Source organism: Pollachius pollachius (genome assembly GCF_949987615.1).
Source record: "Pollachius pollachius genome assembly, chromosome: 20".
Taxonomy (NCBI): domain Eukaryota; kingdom Metazoa; phylum Chordata; class Actinopteri; order Gadiformes; family Gadidae; genus Pollachius; species Pollachius pollachius.
Genome location: NC_136953.1, coordinates 13,769,203 through 13,792,107, shown reverse-complemented (window position 1 = coordinate 13,792,107; position 22,905 = coordinate 13,769,203). Strand labels below are relative to the sequence as shown.

Genomic DNA, 22,905 nt, shown 5'->3' with positions numbered 1-22,905 from the left:
CCCCACCCCGTTTTAAGTTTGAAGCGTTTCAGAGTTTATTTGTGTTTTTTTCCAATGGATAACCGCATTTATCCTTTGTTTTGCATTCTTGGGAGAAACTGGGGAGATTCTGCTGACTTCCAAACAACAAATCAGCCTGATAGTGGACATTGATGCCCAGCGAAGTAGAGTAAAAGTCAATCCGGATTTTCCACCTGAAAACACATGGCGCAACCACTGAGTGTGTGTGTGTGTATGTGTGTGTGCGTGTGTGTTTGTGTGCGTGTGCATGTGTAAGGACATTATGCACCTGGTTGAGTAGAGAGCAAGAGCATTGTGCATCTCCCCCTCTCTCCCTCTCCCTCCCCCCTACCTCCCTCCCTCCCTCCCTCCCTCCCTCCCTCCCTCCCTCCCTTCCTCCCTTCCTCACTCACTCACTCACTCACTCACTCACTCACTCACTCAGTCATCTGGCTCTGTGCCCTGCGGGGCACATTGGCCAATAGCAGAACAGAGCCAGCGGTTCCTGTGTGACTCTGGACTGACTCCCACCAGGGAGCTGGAGGCCAGCTGAGGCCCCATCCAATAAGGATGTGGAGCTCACACACACGCACACACACACACACACACACACGCACACGCACGCGCACACACTAATCCAGTCAAAGTCATGCGCACACACACACGCAGACACACACAGTCACTGATCCAGTCACAGTCAAGCGCACACACACGCACACACTCTCACACACACAGTCACTTACCCGGTCAGTCATGCGCACACGGGAACACACATGCAAACACACAGTCACTCTTCCAGTAGGTCATGTACGCACACACAAATAAATACAAACACTCACACAAACAAACACACACACACACACACATACACACACAGCCACACACATGCAAACAACCATGCACAGATTACTTTGAAAACAAACACACACACACACACACACACACACACACACACACACACACACACACACACACCCGTACAGTACAGTGTGGCCTTGTTCCTGTGCCGGGGGTCTGTGGGATCAAGACGCATGTCAACAGCTGCATTCATCACTCTGCCCCACTGGCTGTTCGCAGTGTGTGGGAAACAAAGGTCGGCCCCCCCGCGGGCGTCTTTCATTGGTTCAAAGTTCCTCGAGCCACGCCCCTCTCCTCACCTGTGCCCCCTGGGCGGCCAGGTGTAGTCCGTTCCTCATCGCCGATGCCTGCCCGCTGCTCTTCCCGCGTGGTCACTGATCGTCTGGTCGTGGTTGTGATGTCGCAGCTGGGATGGGCGGACTGTGTGGACTGATGTCCCTGATGGACTGTTTGGGGGACCCCCCTACCTGACCCCCTCTTCAGTCAGCTGACACGGCTGGTTGGCTTTCGAGTAACTTGGTTCACCCCTCCCGCGATAACGACAGCACCCTTAGTTACTCTAAAAGTCACCCATTAGGCCAACCGCGAGGAACCAAGGAATGGAGGAAACGCGAATCACTAAACTTTCCCCTGATCCGCGGCGATGGGTTCAATGATCAGCCCTGCGGGTCTGCAGATCTGCGCTCCCCTCAGCCGGAACAAACACAGCCGCTCTGGGCGTACGCGTCGCCGGCGCCCAGCCAAGCGTCTTCGTCTTCGGAGGAGGAGGAGGAGGAGGTGGACGACGCATTGATTCCCTCATCCTTGACTGCGTCCGGCGTACGGGGAGATGGCGGGGCCCTAGCCGAGGCCGTGCCCGGGCATGTTACCTTGGCGGGGGCGCACTGAGTGCACCTCTGGTCTGCACGTGCACACCCTGCCCACCCATCCCCCGAACCCCCCCCCCCCCCCCCTTCCCCCCAATGAAACCTTCTTTGTCTTTACTCTCGTCCCCCGTTGATATCGTGAATCACCATAGGCGCTTTTATCCTGAAAATCCGCCGGGTCGAACGTTCAACCCATGAACCCCATGTCAATGCACTAATCCCCATTGAAGATAAGATTGTTCCGGGCCCGGGGTTCAAACCCATGTCAGAGCCTGTATCGTACTGATCCGAGGAAATGGACAATGGAGGGGAGAAGGCGGGGCGAGAACATGCGGATCGTGGGATGAGGGCATCCAAGAGTTAATGTGAACACAAATATTAGCACGGCTCAGAAGGTGAACATTAACCCTTTACCTCGGCCTCATCCACCTCGACCTCACTGTGGACACACAAAGGCTGACGGAGTCGTCTGGGAACCCGACGACTCCGAGCTCGTGGTGAAGTTGCTCTGCCCACCCCCCTCGTCCACAGACTGATTTACAGCTGACCTAGCCCCGGTCGGACCAATCAAAGCCGTTGATCTAATAAGGGGGCGGGTTCTATACGATGACTGAACAGAGAAGCGCCCTATAGGAGTGTGGTTGAGGTTGATAAACAAACAAAGATGTCTGCCGCTGATGTGTGTGTGTTGATAACACCGCTCTGAATCAAAAATGAACGGAGAGGTTCAAAGCGAAAGGCGGTTCTGGAACTGGTCTGGCTACTCACCCAGAGGAGGGTGAAGGATGAGGTAGCCCTGTATAAAAAATTAATGTCATGAATGTTCACATCCTTCTATGATTTTTACTAAAAAACTCCATTAAACCTAATCAATAATTCACCTGCGTGAACCGCACCTGAACTGCGAGATTTCTCCAAACCACCGGATGAACCTTACACGAGGGCCGCGATGATGTCATTTCCTGCTCCTTCTGGTGCAGTTTATCAACCAGTTCTCTGTCCCTTTTATTTATATTTTATTTTATTTTTTTGCATTTTTATGCTTTTATTATCGAGTGAGATAGAGAGGAAGGTATGGGAGATAGAGGGGAGGACTGGACAGGACTGAGCCTATATGATACGCGCTCCACCAGACTCGTTCTTCAGCCAAAGGATTGTAGCTGATTGGAACTCACTCCCTGAGAATGGGATCATGAGTGATAGTATGAACTGGACCGCTTCTGGCGTTACCAGCGGTACAAGATACCGTGATCTTATCATTAAGTTGTTATATACAGTGAAGGCCGTGAACAACAGTCATCGCGACCCCATGTTCTGTATACATGGTGTCAAGGTATCTTGACCCGGTGAGCCATCTGGACGGCCCTGGCCTCTGTCTCTTGTTTCATGGTCTGACCGGAAGCTTCTCTCTTCTCCCCGTGCCTCCGCAGGTTCCTGATGTGTGATGGAGGTCGCGGCCGCCCGTGACGGAGGTTGCTGCCCGTGTCTGGTGTCCTGCTGGTTAAAAAAGATAAAAACAACTCTAACCCCCCCAGGAGGACTCACCCCCCGACGCCCCCCCCACACTAGCCGGGACCACCGGTGAGCACAACTCAAACCCAGGCCCGGACCTAGCCTAGCCTAGCCTAGCCTAGCTTAGCCTAGTCTTATGGTGTGTTCGGGGTGCCTCGTACACCAGCATTTAAAACGACCAACGTGGGACAAATACAAAGAAAATGCATCTCTTTACTGGCGCAGCAAATTTTATTTGTCGAGTCGTACGGTCAGCCTCACTGAGCTCGGTGGACTCTCAGAATCCTAGCCTAGCCTAGCCTAGCCTAGCCTAGCCTAGCATCAGTGGACACGCCGGCTGAGCCCGGAGTGGGATCAAGTGGGACATGAGGATTCCTGAAATAAAAAAAAACAAACAAAGGAAAAGCAGATGTGTCCGGCGACGCGCCCGCGCCCCAGACATCTGCTGCCAGTCGCTCAGGGCGGCGCGGCGTTGTGTTCCACGTCTTCACGCCGGGTGTATTTTAGGATTCTCTCTCCCCCGAGAGGGGCACAGGGCGAGATATTTGAATTATTTTGAATATCTCAAGATTATGCCGATTAGGCAAAGTGAAAGCGAGTCGAGCGCGAAAACAAATGTTTTATTGAGGCGTGCGCACGCGTATGCATCCCCCATTTGTCTGTGCATAGTGCACCGACCAATGGGCTTCCGCCGGTGTCGGAGCAATCCCTCGTGATTTAATTAGCACGACATGTGTATCTGGTTTGGTTGTTTGTGACCATGGCAACCCCTCTCGCTCACTCACTCTCTCCCTGTCTCTGTTCTTCCATTTCCCGTATCTCCCCATCTCTCTCTCTCTCTCTCTCTCTCTCTCTCTGTCTCTTCCTCCGTATCTCTCTCTCTCTCCCTCCCATTTCCCGTATCTCCTCGTCTCTCTCTCTCTCTCTTCCTTTGTATCTCACTCCGTATCTCTCTCTCTCTCTCTCTCTCTCTCTGTCTCTCTGTCTCTCTCTCTCTCTCTCTCTCTCTTCCTTTGTATCTCACTCCGTATCTCTTTCTCTCTCTGTCTCTCTCTCTCTCTCTCTCTCTCTCTCTCTCTCTCTCTCTCTCTCTCTCTCTCTCCTGACAGGCAGCAGCAGAGTCTCTTCGGGCCTCAGGACATTGTAGACCCTGCCTCCATCACACATCGACCCCCCCCCCCCCCCCCCCCCCCCCTCTTTTTTTTGTACTGTTACATACTCCAGAGTCGCTGGTGGCACCTTGGCTACACCAACCATAATGCCTTCTTTTAGGTACCTGCTCAATGGTACTAGTCTACTACACCCACCTGCTAGTTAGCTTACCATCCCAAACAGAGTTGGACTTAGTACCCGGTTTACCTCGTGCTAAAGCTTTTGCTCCCCCAAACTAATTTCCCACCTTTTATGCAGTCTTTTCTTTTTGTTTTTTGTTTTATGTTGAAGGCCTTTATGTGTGTCCGTGTGACCAAAGTGCTTCCAGGTGTTGTACTATAATAATGATATTGATCAATACTATTCTGTATATCATTCATATTAATGTTATTATGATTATTACGAAACACATGTTGAAGCATGACTTTGCAAAAGAAGAAGAAAATACAAAAAACAACAATGCTGTACATTTTTAGATATTTTAAAAGAATACGAAAAAAAGGTATTTTTGTAATCAAGCCAACGTTTGAAATTGTCGATTGATTCATGTCGTGCTGTGTCTGAGGAACCTGTTTGTAAGCCTCAAACTTTCCTACTTTTATTGTTTGGTTTGGGTTGTTTTTTCTCCCGTGTTGGTGCCATTTTAGAAGAAAATGGACAGTTGCAATACCAAAGCAGTTTTGTCTCTTTGTCTTTTTCCGCGTTTTAATCAGAACGTACATTTAGCCCCCCCCACCCCCATCTTCCCTCTTCCACCGCAAGCTGTCTTTTCAACCGACGAAGCCAAACCAACCGAAACGTCTTCTTCCACACGATGAACTTATCCATCAGTGATTTTCTGCTTCAGTTTAAACTATTAAAGCCGTTCCCCCCCCCAACCCCCAAATCGAAAAAAACAGACAAACGCCCCAAAACAAAACACACCACTCTGTCTTCAAACAGACGTTCAGCATCCATCTTCTACCATAAAAACCAGCGCTCCTAGCAAAGGTATAGGCGCTCAGATCAAGGCCCCCGTAAAGCAGGAAGCAAGCGGTAGGTAAGATTACCCCAGAGAGCGCATTATGGAAGGAAAGCGCAGACCCGCTATAATTAGGGAGGGCTCCTCGGTTTTGCAGTGGAGAGGACAGCGGGCACCAAGAAACAAAAGACCAAAGGCAATCTCTTCTTGTTCCTTCTCTCACACTGGAGAGCTCTGTAGGCCGTTGGAATTATTCCAATTCTCGACTGCTTTCGTCCTACCCCCTTTGAATCCTTATGAAGTGTGGCATCATAAATACTTTTGTTCTTTTTTCGGTGTCTTTTCGGGTGTCACACCAAAAGAAAGGCATCTCGAAAAACATATTTTCTATCCGATTTTGTTTTGTCTTTAGTCTTTTATCTATTTTTAGGGACCCAATGTGATTGAACCTGTTCTTGTAAAATATGAACTAAGGTACTGTAGTAAGGATCGAAGTGTGGAAATCTATATTATTTTTAATCTTTTGTTTGTTTGGCCTGCAATAAGATTCATATTTGCATATTTATTTAACATTTTTAGGTTGAAATCTGCATTTGTTAATATGAATATGGACTCCTGTGATTTTACTATCTGATGGAAAGTATCTGTCATTTTCTACAGTGATGTTCCACTACTCAGTAAATACTGTACAATCCATAATCCAACTTCCATTGTGTAAAATAACTGAAGTTCTCAGTGTTTGTGGTTATATATGATGATATATAAGTGTGAACATCATACATACCTATAGTGGATTTTTGAAATTTGTGCTTTCTGATCCCAATGCAAATTTGCTTTAAATTACAAATTCAAGACTATTTGAAAAGTGTCTGTGTGTGTGTGTGTGTGTGTGTGTGTGTTTGTGTGAGTGTGAGAGACTGTGTGTGTGTGAGACTGGATATCACATTTAAAAAATATGAAAATGTCCAAGATATAATTCAATTAAGTATTAATGTTTGATTGTATATTCATCTGTTTTGACAACTCCTTTTTTTTTTGTGTGTGCATTTTTATCCGAAGAATTGAAATATATTTGATATATACACAAAACACTGTTTTTCCTAGATAAATTCACTGTGAAATCCAGAGGGAAAAAACCAACATGCCCTTTGAGACGTCAAGGATGTCTTTGTCTTCGTCAAAAAGACAAGAAACGACGAGAAGCTCAGAGCGCAAGACAGCACGTTTTCCTCCAACACATGGACACGTGATACTCCTGGTTCTCCAGTTTGTAGTTTTCTTTTGCTGTCAGTGTGTCCTGTGCATGTTCACCGCATGTGCGTGTGTGTGTGTGTGTGCGTGTGTGCGTGCTGTTTTTTCTTTTCCCGGATGCATACAGTACTGTTGATATTTATATATTGTAGCCGCTGTATGGAGCTCGTATTTCAGAGGGTTGTTTTCTTTTTAAAACCAAAAAAATGGATCAAAATGAGGTTTTTATGAAAATAGATAAAAAAAATAGGAAAATTGATACATTTCAGGTTTTTAGCCATTAAAGATTGACGTCAAGCCTGTCGTCCTGATCACTTTTGTCCCTTCCCTCACCCTCTTCTTGACATACATGCTCCTTTGCAGAGACGCTTCCAACAGAACCCCAGTCCCTGAGATTAGCGCCACAACGTAGCCACTGAGGGGTTCGGTGTTCGATTCCCAGCCGACCCGTACTGCTCTTATAGGCTTCGTAGAGCAAGAGGCCTTGGCCCAGCCTGCTTACCCCCCTGCTCGTGGCTTTGAAGAGCAGCGTCGGCTCAGCGACCACGACAGCGGTTGAACCATTCAGCCCCGTCCGAAGAACCCAAGAGAAGGCGGAGGACTAGATGTGCGAGGCGCCTCAGGAACAACCTCTAGTAGCCCGGTCGCCTATAGCCTCTCGTCTCCCTCCTCCTGACCCATCTGAATCACATTTCCTCCAGGAAACCCAGGGGGGGCTATGAGCTACGTAGTGTTTGGCTACCAGGGGAGCTCCAGGATCAGGAATAGCCCATCCAGCCCGGGGGGGGGGGGGGCGGGCTAGCTAAAGCTGTTTGGGGGGGGGGGCCGTGGAGACCAATGCAGAGAATTGAGTCTCATCCTCCACACTGGTTCTCAGCCACTGTGGGAGACTGGGGGGGGGGGGGGCTTGTTCTGTCACACTCCCACGCACGCTAGCGTGCACGTGTGCACACACAGGCATGCACGCACGCTCACACACTCTTGACTCACACCTGTGTTGAGGGGGTGCGGAGGCTTACCTGTGTCCACATGTGTATGCGTGGAGGAGACACACCGGTGAGGCTGAGAGAGTGCCTGTGTAGGTCCTTCCTTCGTTTTCATATTTCTTTAGATGCCCATGACTGGCACCAACACGTGCTTGTGTGTGTGTATGTGAGTATGTGTGTGTGAGTTACTGTGTGTGTGTGTGTGTGTTAGTGTGTGAGTGTGTGTGTGTGTTTTTGTGAGTGTGTGTGTGTTTGTGTGTGTCTGTAATGTGTGTGTGTGTGGACGGCGCAGCCCGCCACACGTTTTAATGGCGTTGGTCCCGCCTCAACGGGCCCATTAAAGAGGTGTCGCGGTCCCGTCTCACATGCACTCCCTCAGCTGGGGCGCGATGGACCACCCCCCTGCACACACACACTCACACACACACACACACACACACACACAGGTGAGGCCGAGGGGGCGAGGGGAGGTCTCCCAGGTGAGGTCTCCTCCCGTCTCGACCCCAAATGCTGACATATTGTTTTTAATTTCAGCCTTTAGTTTCTCTGTGGTTGGTCTCGTTTTTAGTTTCTCTGTGGTTGGTCTCGTTTACCTCGTTCACCTAATTTAAATATATATTTATTTATGTTTGGATACTGCAGATTGCACTGTACACATACACAAACATTAAGTGGGCTCCACGGGTCCTCACAGACTTGCACTGGTTTAAAGTAATGACCATTAATGCTGGTTTAGCATAGCGGCCAAGTGTTTACGCACCCAGTTAACTCTATCAAAAGACCCTGTGTTTACAAGTCTGATGAAACATTTGAGGAGTGTGAGCGTGTGTGTGCGTGTGTGTATCCTCCCTAGAAGCGTTCCTGACCAAATTTGGAACCGCTGACGTCAGCAAGAGTAGATGGTATCTGGGATCTCCAATATCCTGTTAGTTTTGCTCCCACGGTTTCATGAGACAAATAAGGATTTTATTACTTCTAGCATATTAAAGGCTTTTATGACATTCCCTTCCATTATCGGTTTCTACAATAATCACGCACACTGCAAAAACGCCCGCGTGAGCCTATTTCCTTTCTAGAATCCACAGGTTTTTAAAGTCTGCAAACAGCTACATATAATAGTTCAGGGTAATTAAGGACGAATCCAGGTTGTGGAAGCCTGCGTGTCGTTAATATAATTGACGACGATAAGAGGTTTTCAAAGTAATTTGTCGTTTATCGGCCCGTATTTGTGTGTTTGCATTTGCCTGGCCCTTATCTAAAAGACGGAGAGGGACAGATTTCCCGACCAATGTGGCAACCCTGCCAGATTGGGCTGGAAATCTGGGCTAATCTGGCAACGCTGTTTGCATCCCTGGAAGGGCGAGCTAATCCAAACCTCGTCTCCCCCATAGCCAACGTTGACCACTCCTTTGTGCGTTAGTAAACTGTATCCGATTTCAACCCGGGAGGGGGTATTGCCCCTGCTGTAGTAGTCCTATCTACACTGCTCCCCCCCCCACCCCCCGCAGGTTTTTGGGCCCCTGGCACTGCGACGTCTCTTAGCAACCAAGCCACTGACGACATACTTTTCTGATTTCGCAGCAAGGTAAGAAGCAATGAGTCTTCATGAACAAAGGCTTGATCCAACCCCCCCCCAAAAAATATGTAGATGTGCGTTGTGGATGCTCATGGTAGCCTACATGTTTGACCTTTTTTATAAGATAAACATGGAGAGAGATGTTTGCAACTGCCAGGCCATGACACAACATCCTCTATGAACTTTGGCATTTTAATGTCTACTTCAGGGCTGTTTTAACCATGTTTTGGTGTATCTTTCGGGCAAAACATTGGTAATTGGCCAAATGTATCTTAACATATCCACCCTCGAGGACAAGTTCATATGTTGCAAAAATGAGGTGTAAACCTTCTGCAATCTCGTTTTGCTATTTAAAGAAAATGAGAATAGAATAATCCCTGTGATGCCAGCCGCTTCTAACAGGCAATCTCCCTGATCATGTGTGGTTTATAATGCCATGAAAGGGTACCGGGTGCGCTATTGAGGACCTAGGTCTGCGATCGATTCCCTGTGTCTGTCTGTCTGTTTGATTGATGGCTCAATCTAGATAATAGTGTTTGTTATAACTTATGTGTCAGCGCTTTGGAACAGAATAACAACTGGTACTCTTGTTTGGAACTATTACGGCATGTTTATTTTCCCCTCATTGTTTTACCCGGAAAACATTGTTATGTTTAATTCACCGTGCTTCACTATCAGGTGTATGGTACCGATGTACCATACCGAAGAAGTGGCTCCAGGCTGACCCCTAGTGGCCGAATGGTCTCAGTGCAGATCAGTAGTCCGTGAAACGCAGCTTTTATTTTTGAGCGTTAAGCGAAGCAAGGTCATGAAACCTTGTGACGACATTTGTGAATGAATGCATTGCTTTGTGCAAATCTTTCCAACAGTCATGGGGTGTGTTCGAATATCCACATGCGACGGTCTGTCTCCCCAGGCATATTCAGTTTGAAGTCACACTTTGATAACACTAAAGTTTGATATTAAATTCTAAATGTATTGAATCCGATATTGTAACTTTCATATATTCCTACCACGTTCAGTCTCTGCATGTCTTGTGTTGTAGTTGCCACTATGGCCATATCAGTGGTTCCCAAAGACTGGGAGAGATACGTAAATATAACGTCTGACATATTTTAACATTTATGTTGGAAAGAAAATAAAGCTGCCCTTGCCCTCAAAACTGTGAGCAATATACATAACCAATATACCTAACCCTAGTTCCCTATGAATAGGTCTTCGATGATTGGTGTTGGGGCCCGAGAAAAATGCTGAAGACAGCAGAGGAATGCTGGGTCAGTGTGGAGCTGACTCTCCTGTCATGATGGGAGTGGTGAGGTACTTCAACACAAACTAAATCTAAATGGGCATGTTGGCATGTCAAACTGCTGTGGATCACAGTGAAGCCACTGTTATTTGTGGGCTGTTGGTTCAATGACGCGCGTCTCGCTCGCTGCCCAAGGGATCCTCGTCGCTAATGTTGTATGTTGAGTATACTTACTATTAACTAGACTGCCACAGACTTTACTCATCACTTATTTATTGAGAACCCGAAACCGTGGCTCCCCTCCTGTGTGGCGACCATACAATCACTGGCTACCTCAGGATAGAGCGGTAGGTTACTGTACACAGCGAGGGCACTATACTGCCCCCCAGTGGTCAGATGTCAGTATCACACCCTACAACAGAAGCATTCTTCCATGGGGTGTGGTTGAACAATTGCAGGTAACGGCGCATCAGCTGTGTGGGAATCATTTAGGCTACTGATTAGGTTGATCGTCTTGACACATCCTATGCAAACCATTTGTATCAGCAAGTGGAAAAGACCAATCCGAGTTGATAAGGACTGATCCCTAACTGGGATTTGGTTAATTGATTAAAAAGCTTACCCAGACTCCAGCTTCAACTGGTCTGACTCGGGGATCAACGGTTTCACCAGAGATACAAGGTAAAGATATATTCTCCGTGCAATAATTTTGTTCTGCCAATGTTGGAATATGTTAGACGTTTTTTTTTAGAACACCTTTACACAAAAAGCCTAATTTAAAACAACGTTGGTGCACTCTGACGAATGCGGTCCTTTTATTTAGCCGGCCCTTATTTTATAAGATTAATAAAAGGAACAATACGTTTGTAAATAAGAAGCCACTTCAAAAACACGAAAAGGAGTCATGAATGTTTATTAGTTTTGCACAGTGCGGTTTCATTTAAATACCCTACTTGTTGGAAACGCTACACTAAATACAATTGTTGTACAATCAGTGCATAAAGAAATATAATTTAGCTGGGAAATCGTTTCATCCTTCGATTTCAACTGCTGAGGAACGTACGACCTTGATGCAAAAAAAAGCCCAAGTCAAACACAAACAACCGATTTGCGATTGTTCCCTTAACATTTGCATAAGACTAAAAAACAAATTTCACTGACCTAAAAGTCTCACGTTTATTTTTGGGCTTCCTTTTTTTCCTGTACCTCGGAAGCACTGAACTTGGTTATAAAAAAAGACGAAACAAAGTAACCCTGAAAGAAGTCCTTTATCACAGAGGTGAAACAGTATGGAGTGACGTTAATTATAGGCACTGGAATGTCTACACACCATAATTAACTTAATTAAGTTTACGGACCCTACTATTCCACCTCAGATAAAGGCCTATATTCCTTCAAATGTGTAACTGTATTTAATATCTGCTACTTGACCCACATGTGTGAGTCAGAAATCACGAGTGATTCGAAGGTTTCTAGCCGACAACAACACATTAAGTCAGTCAATGTTAGCGCTCGTTGCAACAGGCAGAAACAACCTTCCTTGTAGCGTTTCAAACTTCTGGACCCTTTCTTTTAAACAACTTCAAAAAAATCCCATCATCACTCCAAATACACACCAAGACCAACACCACCACTACCACACACACACAAATGCAGTAGTAGTTACGCAACTTCAGTTAGTGCAGCAACAAGAAAAAAACGAATCACAGATGATTGAAGTATATTTTGCTATTTTTTTGCTAAACAGGAACTTTTGGATATCTTGAATGGAAACGGTAGAAGCACAATGCAGGAATGTAGGCTACGATGAGAGTCCAAGTGGTCAGGCCTGCTAATGACAACAGAAGCGTTTAGCAGCGTTCGCTGCTTGATTATACATCGCTAAACTCTAATTGGGGGCTGCAAATGAATCAATTAGACAACCCACCGATGACACGCGAATGCGTGCCATTTGAGACGTACGGGGATTCCCACCAAAGCCCTTAATTAGCAAGGACAAAATGTATCAAATCTAACTCATAGCATAAAAAAAAAGGACACAATAAACCCAACAACCTTGAAAAGCAGTCGTTAACGCTTTCGTATTTTTTTTTTTTAAACTCTCCCTAACCCTACTGCCTCCAATAAAAAAAAACACACAACGTATGTTTACTGGCCTACACTTCCACACAACACACACAGCCTTAAAGGGTTCAGTGTCTTCTAGTAAGGCTATGGTCTATTTATGTTTTTTTTTGTTTTGTTAGTTTTGTTTATTTTAGAACGCCTTGTGCTCGTAGCATTAGCGCTAGCTCCTAGCAGCGGCGGCGGCGTCTGGGGCGGGGGTCATTGGTCGGGGTGGCACCGTGGGGTGGGGGGTGGGGGTTCATACGTCTCCGTCCTCGATGCGGGCCAGCTGCCTCTCCAGAATCTCTATGCGCTGGGACTGGGCGAGCACCACCGTGCGCAGAGCCTTCATCTCCGCAAGGATCTCGTTCAGCACGTCGTCCTGGGAGGGAGGGAGAGCGGAACGTCACAGGGGCGCATTAGAAATAAGCGTTGCTAACGGCTGCTTTTTATGTTGTGATTCAGCCCACGCTTTGGGAGTAAAGCCTCCGCCAAATCACACAATACTTTTCAGCAACGAGCAGGTGAAGGGTGTCGGGGCGTCTTGGGGGCGTTTGAGGGTGTGAAGACACTGAAGAAAGCCTTCAAATGCGCGGAGTGGGCTTTGAGGTTTGAACCCAGAACGTTTAGCCTGGGATTAACCCGAAGCCCTGAGCTCGAGACCACCCTGTCCCGCCACGCCCAGAGGGGGCGTTTCCAAATTGTTTTAGCATTGCCTTTAGCTTACAACTCCAGACATACTATATCGTGCCCCGACCACGTGAACAACATGAACGGTTGTTCTATTCTCTTCTATGATTGGTGGGTTGGCCGGTGGAGTCCGTCTCCTACCTCTTTCTTCAGCCGGTCCGCCGTCCCGTCGGCGGCGTTGCCCCGGGTCTCCCCTTCCGTCTCCCTGGCGACGGCGGGGGCCGTGGGCGTGGCAGCTGGGGCCCCGGCCCCGGAGTCCTGGGACGCCAGCTTGGGCCGGCCCCTCATGGTGTCCCGGTGCTTGGAGGGGGGCACGGCGTAGCCCCCGCTCAGGGACACCAGCAGGGGCGGGGCGTCCTGGCCCGCGATCCACTCCTCGGCCAGGAGGGAGGGCTCCAGGCCCGCCGTGTCCGGGTACAGGTCCCCCTGGAACAGGTCCGACTGGGGGGGGGGGGGGGGGGGCGGAGACAGACAAACAAACAGATGAACAAACCAGAAGGAGATGGAGGAGATTGGGACGTGGCGGCTTTGAGAGTAATTACGTGGTCGTTGGCCCGGGAACCATAAGAATCTGCAAGCTTGTTTAATCTTTGTTTAATCTTAAACTTTGTTTAATTTGCTCTGGCGTATGTGTCCGGCCCATATTAGATAAACGGTTCTGATTGACCCGGCCTGGACCTTATCGGTTTAATAAGACGACTGTACAGAGGAGTAGCCTATGGAAGCGCCGATTGAAGAATTTTCATATACAGCCAAGATGGCTGCCGCTGATACATCGTAGTTTCTTTGCTCTGACTGGTTGTAGGATAATCAATTGGTCTGGTGATGCCAGGCAACACAGGCTTTTTATTGGACAAATGGACAGACAGACAGACAGACAGAGAGAAAGAGGGAAACACAGACAAGACAGAGGGACACAGAAAAAACAGAGGAACAGACATGACAGAGACAGACAGACAGCCAGACAGACAGACAGAGGGACTGACGGACAGTCAGAAGGACGTACTTTGCGTGGCACGGTCATGGAGATGGGTTCGATCTTCCTTTCGTGGACTTTGTAGAACCTGCAGGAACGGAAGGCACGGACGTGAAACTGTGTCGCGCGCGAAACGCACACCGATATTGATCGTGTATGATCGGATCACTCGGGAGAGAAAAACGACCATCCATCACAGAAACAGCACCCAGCGTCAGTGCGGCGGCCGTTGCACCAACCTGGCGATCTCACACTTGTTGACGTCCAGGCCCCTCTTGCTGACGTAGCCGGCCCCTCGCTGGGGCTCCTTGCTGCTGTACAGGTTGAGGAAGTGGACGTATGGGGACTCGTCCGTCACCTCGAAGTAGCGGATGGTGCAGTCGCCCTGGAGACGAAAGGCAACACACGCGGCCGGGTGGAGAACGCAGAGGGGGAGGGTGAGGAGCAGTTGTCTAGTGTTTACAAAGCGGGGGGTCGCTACTCTGAACATTGTGGATCTTTCCTTTGCAATACATATTTTGACCACATGGGGGTGGTGGCGTTTTCACCCATAGGCAGTCACGGTGGCAGCCACCCTTTTTAATTAAGCCTTCATCTCGAGGGCTCACATACTATTGACCCAAATATTGCTTTTTGGGTCAATAGTGCTGCCCTGATAATTATTATAAGATTAATATAAAATAAAAGGCTAAATTCTGTTGGTTGTACCGATGATGAATAGTTTTACTGGTTTACAGAACATAGCCTTTGAACTCACCTAAATTCATCATAAACGAATGCAGAAAATAAATGTATCAAAGCACTGCTTTGAAATGCATTTTTCCCCAATATGAATTTAATTCCAGTTTGATCCCGTCTCCCGAGTGTCGAGGTGTCCCTCAGCAAGACACCTCACCCTCACTGCTCCCGACGGGCTGGCTGTCGCCTTGCGTGGTTGACACCGCCGTCGGTGTGTGAATGAATGGATGCAAGTCGCTTTGGCTAAAAGCGTCTGCTAAATGCCCTAAATTTAAATGTGAAGTGTAGGGAAATTGTAGTGAAGGACCAGGAACGTTCATCTACACCCAATTTAGCTCATCTCACGATGCCTATTGTGAATTGGGTCTGGATGGTTGCCCCTTTTAGAAACGAATCCCCAGAGAGCCAATTTGGTGAGAGACTGATCCAGGACTGCGTAAGCACAGTGTGCCCTCCTGAGAACTCTTACCTTCCCACATAGGTAGACCATGTTGGTGTCCGGGTCGTAGAAAGGCAACAGGACGCCATTACTGGTGTCCATCTCCTGCATTGCCATCGGCTCAGTGAGATCTTTCTGTTAAAAAACAAAAAGACATTCCATCTGATTGCTAAACGCTCCCCTCTGTCTCCACTTAGAGCGGAATAGCATCGACTAATATAACATACTGCTGCGTCTAATGGACCGGTCGGACAGGAAGTCGGACTTACCGTATCCCACAAGGCCATCTGTCTCTCGCTCATGCGGCTGAACCCGGTGGTGAGGATCTTTCCGTCGGACAGGAAGACGGCTCTCATTGGCCGCGTGCCGTCGTGGACCTTCTCCCTCACCTACGGGGGGGGGGGGGAGCACAGCGCCATGTTAGCATTCAGTTAGCGCCGCGTCGGAACGCAAGAGCACTGCGCCATGTTAGCATTCAGTTAGCGCCGCGTCAGAACGCAAGAGCACTGCTCCATGTTAGCATTCTGTCAGCGCCACGTCAGAACGCAAGAGCACTACGCATGTTAGCATTCTGTCAGCGCCACGTCAGTACGCAAGAGCACTGCGCCATGTTAGCATTCTGTCAGCGCCGCGTCAGAACGCAAGAGCACTGCGCCATGTTAGCATTCTGTCAGCGCCACGTCAGAACGCAAGAGCACTGCGCCATGTTAGCATTCTGTCAGCGCCACGTCAGAACGCAAGAGCACTGCGCCATGTTAGCATTCAGTGAGCGCCGCGTCAGAACGCAAGAGCAGTGCGCCATGTTAGCATTCTGTCAGCGCCACGTCGGAACGCAAGAGCACTGCGCCATGTTAGCATTCAGTGAGCGCCGCGTCAGAACGCAAGAGCACTGCGCCATGTTAGCATTCAGTTAGCGCCACGTCAGAACGCAAGAGCACTGCGCCATGTTAGCATTCAACCTATTCAATAAGCCCTCTTAACAAATCCATGTGACGTGCTGCCCAGGTTTGCAAAATGAACGGGAAAATCCGCTCATCGCCACAAACAATCGCAAATCACAACATCGGGCAAAATGGGCGTCTACGACGGGGGGCGTGCCTTGAGTACGGTCCCGCGGCGTGGGTCGATGATCCTCAGGGCCTTGTCCTTGGAAACGGTGCAGACGGCGCTGCCGTCACGGTTCCAGCACGCGCTGTAGATCAGGTCGGGGTGGGCGTCGCTCAGCTGGTACACCAGCTCGCCGGTGCCAACGTCCCACACACACATCACGTTGTCACAGCCTGAAGGGGGGGGGGAGGGAGAGAGAAACAGAAAGGTGAGGGAACTATTGGAACTGGGCGAAAGCGACTTCACAGGAGAGAGGAGAGAGAGAGATAGAGAGAGAGAGAGAGATCAAGGAGAGCGAGGACAAAGGAATCAGAAAGGTGAGGGGAAAGCATTGGAGCTGGGAGGAAGCCACTTCAAAGCGGTCTCCTGACATTCTAGATAGCTCTACATGTATTAATCAGTCGAGGGCAAATCAACGTTCGTCAAACTCAACGTGGACAACGTCAGCACCTTGACAACCTGTACATCTGTACCCATGCAGATTCAAATCTCTGCAGAAGAGCAAGGCAAACGTAAATGTATATGCAAACCAAAACACCTGCCTGAAGTTAGTTTAAAGGCTGCACCTTGACCCCACCCCCCACCTTGCCCTCTTACTTATCAATAGCTTAGTTTGATGCCCAAAGAACTCTTTTTTGATGCCCAAAGAATTTTTTTATTTACTCTTTAATTGACCCAGCTCCTCTCTATATCGTGGACTTTGTATCCTGCTATAGGATCGCAAATGCACTTTGGGACATCCTGAGAATAGGATCTTTGTTCTGCTCCTAGAGCTAACTGGCGATTAAGTCAGCCATTCATTCATTCATTCATTCATTCATTCATTCATTCATTCATTCAATCATTCATGGCCTTAATGGCTCTAAGCATTTTAGCACACTTTATGGTAAGCTTCTTAATGAGATCTTTCCACTCTGTTTTATTATCTTAAACATACTTTATTATGTATGATCTTATTATATATTAATTATATTTGTTTTATTCTTCGTATAAGCCTCTCCCCGGTTTCTCCCTACTCACTGCTGACGATGATATAAACTACTTCTCTATATCCCAGCAGTGCACAATTCACACACTTTCAGTAAGCAGGCCTGAAGGTAGTTCTCGTTAAATCTCTCTCAGGGTTAAAGATCACCTCCTCTCTGCTGACTCGGTTCCCTGGCTGACCCACGACTTTGTCAACAGTAAAGGAACGAAGAACAGCGACATGCTTTGGCGCTCTCATTTCTCTCCTTTTAAGGGTGTGTGTGTGTGTGTGTGTGTGTGTGTGTGTGTGTGTGTGTTAGCAAAACCCCAACCCGTTCTCATGATCCAATGATGATCCTCTCTGATAAATAGAAATGAGCACAACTCAATGAAAGCCTTCGAGCACAAACACTGAGCCTTACTTAATGGATCTCTTCTAGCAAAGCATTAACTGTGACCAATTGCTTTCAAGCTGACCGGTAGGCTTTTAATACCTTAACCGAAGAATACTTGGGGAATTGCTTGGTCAGTTAATGTATTGCTGGTGCATTCTGAGTCATAGCAGGCCTTCAAATCGTACAAAGTCTACAACAGAATGACAAGCAACTGAATTTGTCAGAAAAGTAACAATTAACAAAATTATTAAAAGAAAGAAGGATTTTTTGTTTCTTTTTAAACTTCAAAACACTGAATGACAATCGGCCCCATAAATATGGTCGTCAGGAAGCAGGAAGCGACCCAGACATATATGGTCCTCAGGAAGCAGGCCCCAGACAAATATGGTCATCAGGAAGCAGATGGACCTACCTGCGCTGAGCAGGATGTTGAAGGCCGTGGGGTGCCAGGCGAGGATCCCCACCCTCTTGCTGTGGCCCTCCAGGGTCACCAGGGGCTCCGTCATTGGCCCCACGAGGCCCCCGTCGGGGATCTGCCACACCTGGGGAACACACAGCGCCAAACGTCCAGTCACATGACCTTCAAAACGATCTAATCGTTCACTCGCTGACAATGTTGAAGAAATAGTCTTGAAAGACGATGTTCATTGATATATTTAACATCAGCTCATGTATGGATAACCCCACATTTAAAACTCGTGTACCTTTACAGTGAAGTGTGTAGCTATGTCAAGTATGATGTCATGTCGAAGGTTTAAAAAACTAAATTATTTTGTGCCACCTCCCCTCCTAATTTTTGATAAAAAGGCGGATATTCTGAAACCACTACAGTAGAACGCTGCAGATGATTGATCAAGTGATTACAATAAGAACCACTGTTGTGCTACCCCTGTTGTTAGCAATCGCGATGGAGTGGAAAATAATAAATAACGTCTGTGGTTTAGAGTGAACCGAGCAGAAAAACAAAATCGATTTGAGTCCAGAGTCCACCGCCGCGCCCACCTTCACGGTGTTGTCCTCCGAGGCACTTGCGATGATGTTGTCGTCATGGGGACACCACTGGACATCCAACACGGGCGCTAGGTGACCACACACTGTGGAGCAGGTCTGGTCGATCCTTCCGCTCTAAGGAACAGAGAGAGAAAAACCCTTTCAGCGCCAGTCCACATCTCAACCCATGATGGTATGAGAACAATATCCCACTCCAACCAAGCAGCCAGTTTCATCCTACACTCATTACCAGAACATGGGAATCTGTCACTTATATGAAAGGTAATAGGCCAAGTAGCAGGGGCCAATTAGTTAGCATCTGCATATTTGCGACTACTGGAGCGGGCCAGAGAGTACAGGAAGGTTTGAGTCCAACCCCATAATTTCCTGAGCTGCACCTGTAATCATCCTTGAGCAAAAAGCCCTTACCTGCTCCTCAAAGACTGTATTTCTGAATGTGTGTATTTTTGTGTGTTGCTCAGTTCGAATGCAGCTGCTAAACGCCAGCAAACCTTAACCGGTACTTTAAAAGGTGACATGTTATTCCACCAGGTGTGGGTGTGATTCGCCGCTACAAGCCGTTTTGAAAGTCGGCCTCTTCTGACATCACAAGTGGGCGTGTCCGTCCACCTTGATGTATGACGGGTAGATGAGCGACGTTTGCCACAGTCCACCGGCTGGTAGGCTGGTAGCCCGATCTACCCAGCACACATCTAGGTGGACACGCCCACCTGTGATGTCAGAAGAGGCCGATTTTCAAAAACGGCTCGTAGCGGCTCACCACACCCACACCCGGCGGTGTAACACGTCCCCTTTAACACCGTCGACTCACCGCTCCTCACACACAAACACGTCTGCGCCTCACCTTGGTGATGGGCACCACCAGGAAGGCCCCGCCCCCGCCGGACTCCACGATGACGGCGATGAACTTGGGGTTCACGGCGCAGAGGGGGCTGTCCCAGGTGACGCGCGACACGCGCACGTCGTCGATGCAGTGCTCCGCCTTCCAGGCCTGGGCGAAGACATGGCGGAACTTGCTCTGCCGGACCACGCCCCTTCTGAACGACATGGCTGAGGGAGGCAGGGTCGCGACAGCGGGTGCCTATGAGTAGGGCTCTGGGTTCAAAGAGCTCAACTTCTGTGAGTAGGGCTCATAAAGCCTCGCATCTACGCTTGGGGTCGCTAATCCCCTCCCCCCCCCCGGCTTATTACTGATAATGTATCGAAACACCGGCCAGATACAAGCAAACACACAAAGTTAAGCGCTACCCAGGCAAACATCAAGGATAACGCTTTAAGGTCAAAGCTTCACCTCCTCACCATGAGGTTATCTTAATAAAACATAGTCGTATTAGGGCACCATATCAGGGCCGCCTTTGTTAGAAATGACTACCAAAATAAAAGCCTCATTCAAAGCTAAGGCAAATTCTCCCTCCCGTGACCTTAGTGTTGTCAGAACTCAGTGGCAACGACTCTGCCTGGACCAGAGGGTGGAGAAATGGTACTCATTTAGGTGTCTCTACCTGGTTACGACTTACAATGGCGCCATTCAAAGAGGCGTGTAATAGTAGCCTGTTGTTTACGAGCTGAGTCTACCACACGTGGCCCGGTACATGAAAGTAGCAGTGTTTGGAGAAACACCTGTGTGGGTCATGCCATGGCACCTCTTTGAAAAGGGTCCATTATGAAGTACCTACTGTGCTCCACTTGAGTTTATACATACAGCCTATGGTGAGCGGATTTCTCGTTATGTCACCCTGCTTCCAATGTAAAACAGATGTAGTTAAAGCTAACTTGTATAAATGTAAAAATAAATGTACAAGCAATGTACATTTTCATTGCTTTCCATTGGGCCTTAGCTTAACTAGACCATCAACACTATTAGCTAAACAGGTTAGTGTTCCACGGGTGGAATACTTCTATACCACAGGGGGTACGTAACACAATATTAAACCAAGAATAGGAAGTATTATTTGATACTTCAATCATATGTTGTACCATGTAGGATCACTTAAATTATTGCACTGTTATTTACTTTAATGTAACATACGCATCGTGTCACATACAGTGGATATGAGTTTATTTTCCTGAACATAAAATAGAGCCAGAGGGAGGGCGGGGCATCGCACATGAGCAAATGGGCAAATGAGGGAGGAGTGTAACTCCAGACCCAGGGGATGCTGCTGAAATGCTTGGTAATGTAAAAACTGTGGCAACATATTATGCCCAAGCTTTGGCACAAGACGGCCATTTCCATAATTGCAAATTCCTAGTTTTTGGAGAGGTGCAACAGTGGAAAAACATAGGAGAAAGGAGGGAATATGTACATTAGACTACACACGAACGGGGGGTTCCTCTGGGGGGGGGGGGGAGAAGTAACGGTGGTTGCAAAGAAGGGGTCCTTCAGAAAATTCCAATGCCCGTAACAAAAGAAGGCGAATGTGTGCTATTTTGTCTAGGGCTGGTTAATCAAGGCACACAACAAAAGCCACACAACGCACGCACATCACTCAAATACAATACCTTGATTGAAAGTAGCTTATCTCTGTTCAGAGAAAAAAGAGAGGACGAGGAGGAATGTGTGGCTGTGCACAGGAGAAGGCCAAATCAAATAATCCAATGTCGCAACCACCAGCAGTAACTTAATCCCTCCCTATGTGGTGCAGACTACAGGCTTCCGACCCGACGCGACCGATGTTAACACAGATACCCCGGTCAGCGGCGCGCGTCTAGCCGATCAAACTGCGCTCCAAAAAACACGAATTCCTCCGCTGCGCGATCCGATTTAGCACGTATCCTCCGGCGACAGGTCTGTCGCGAATAAGGCATGTGTGGTCGGGGCTGGACAAGCTGACCTTACGGGGGTGCGTGTCGCGGTGTAAAACCTAGAAGGAGGGTGTGCGGTGGGATAGATGCGGGCCGAGGGATGGGTGAGCACCGAGGGGTCGGTTGATGCTGACGGTACGCACTTCGCCTTCGTGCTGGTTGGATCGGCGTCGGGTTGTTATGGATGGACAAAAAAAAAATCCCGGAGACTTCCGCTCATGACAGGATATTCTTTGTTGAGGAGGCCGGCGTTGTTTATCTCAACGGTGGCTCTGCAGATTGGCTGGGGGGTGGGAACAAAGGGATACCTGTAGTGCGGAATCCCATGGTATTACAGACCTAAATAAACGATACTTAATCTAATTATACAGAAGACTAGACCCTACAGACCCGTTTTGGGTGATATATTTGTACTCTTGTAAAATCTTATAAAAGGTGTTTTTATTTACATTCTATTTAATTTAGATAATGCAGCTGAATGCCTTAATGAATGAGGTTATTCAAAACATAGTGCCCTTATAGTAAATCATTGCGTATCTAACGTTTTATACGAATGATTGGTGAACCCTTTTACATGGGTGCTTTTGCAGATTTGCATTTTCTTTACAATGTGATGGAATGTCGCTAATCCTTATACCATGTCGCCCCCTGGTGGTGGATTCAAAAATACGACGATTTCCTAAACCAAAGACTAATAACGTTTACACTTTAATAATTGTCTAAAGTACTAAACACAGCAAATGAGGCTTGCCAAAAAATACTAATTTTGAAGTAATGTTATTTGCGTTTTTTAGTCGCACAATGTAGTGGTTCAATCTTGTGAAGAACTGCCCATCATTCATGGTTTTGTATATTTCAAAATTAATAATCAGTAGTCAATAGATGATGAAATGTGGCTACAATATGAAACCTCTCCGCATAGTGCAACAGGTGGCTCCGTGGCGCAATGGATAGCGCATTGGACTTCTAGGCATTCACTAGCGTTGTGATTCAAAGGTTGTGGGTTCGAGTCCCACCGGAGTCGCATTTTTTGTTTTTTGTTGTTCAATGCTTGGCAAAATACAACAATGTAATTATATGAGGTTAACGGAAAATCCGCCCCCATCCAAAGTATCGGATCTACCTTTTAAAGATCAAAAAAAATCATGCACGTAATAATTCCCAGTCAGTTCAATACAAATTTACTTTGACCTAATCATTTAATTTTTAAATGTCCGAATTCGTTTTAAAATGACTACGTATCACGGGAGCTTTTTTTGCCGCA

The 22,905-nt window shown here is 47.7% G+C and overlaps 2 protein-coding genes across 3 annotated transcripts in view; one reads left to right on the top strand and one right to left on the bottom strand.

Annotated features, from left to right (window-relative positions):
- LOC307090877 (RNA-binding protein with multiple splicing-like) overlaps positions 1-6,897 on the top strand; it is a 30,674-nt gene extending 23,777 nt beyond the window's left edge. Inside the window, exons 6-7 of the mRNA XM_079757675.1 lie at positions 3,155-3,305; positions 4,346-6,897. The gene's annotated coding sequence lies outside the window, so the exon portion shown is untranslated. The remainder of the gene's footprint in view (positions 1-3,154; positions 3,306-4,345) is intronic.
- A 4,408-nt stretch (positions 6,898-11,305) lies between these two features.
- coro1b (coronin, actin binding protein, 1B) lies at positions 11,306-21,817 on the bottom strand. 2 transcript variants are annotated; one of them, XM_079758116.1, is made up of 11 exons: positions 21,339-21,817; positions 19,681-19,917; positions 18,828-18,950; positions 18,238-18,367; positions 16,456-16,637; positions 15,627-15,746; positions 15,388-15,492; positions 14,420-14,565; positions 14,211-14,268; positions 13,346-13,645; positions 11,306-12,896 (listed from the first exon to the last, which is right to left on the bottom strand). In XM_079758116.1, the coding sequence occupies exons 2-11, from the start codon at positions 19,882-19,884 to the stop codon at positions 12,774-12,776; spliced, it is 1,491 nt and encodes a 496-aa protein (XP_079614242.1). In that variant the 5' UTR covers positions 19,885-19,917; positions 21,339-21,817; the 3' UTR covers positions 11,306-12,773. The 2 variants fall into 2 exon arrangements, with proteins under 2 accessions (XP_079614242.1, XP_079614241.1); XM_079758115.1 differs by having other exon boundaries at positions 19,681-19,886.
- Positions 21,818-22,905: the final 1,088 nt, after the last annotated feature.

What these genes read in the sequence shown, in the direction of transcription:
- coro1b (XM_079758116.1), bottom strand. Translation starts at nt 19,884, where the DNA reads ATGTCGTTCAGAAGGGGCGTGGTCCGGCAGAGCAAGTTCCGCCATGTC. An exon ending in CAACATCCTGCTCAGCGCAG is followed by an intron (nt 16,638 to 18,237) that starts GTAGGTCCATCT and finishes CCCCCCCTTCAG; the next exon opens with GCTGTGACAACGTGATGTGT. An exon ending in GCCGCGGGACCGTACTCAAG is followed by an intron (nt 15,747 to 16,455) that starts GCACGCCCCCCG and finishes CCCCCCCCGTAG; the next exon opens with GTGAGGGAGAAGGTCCACGA.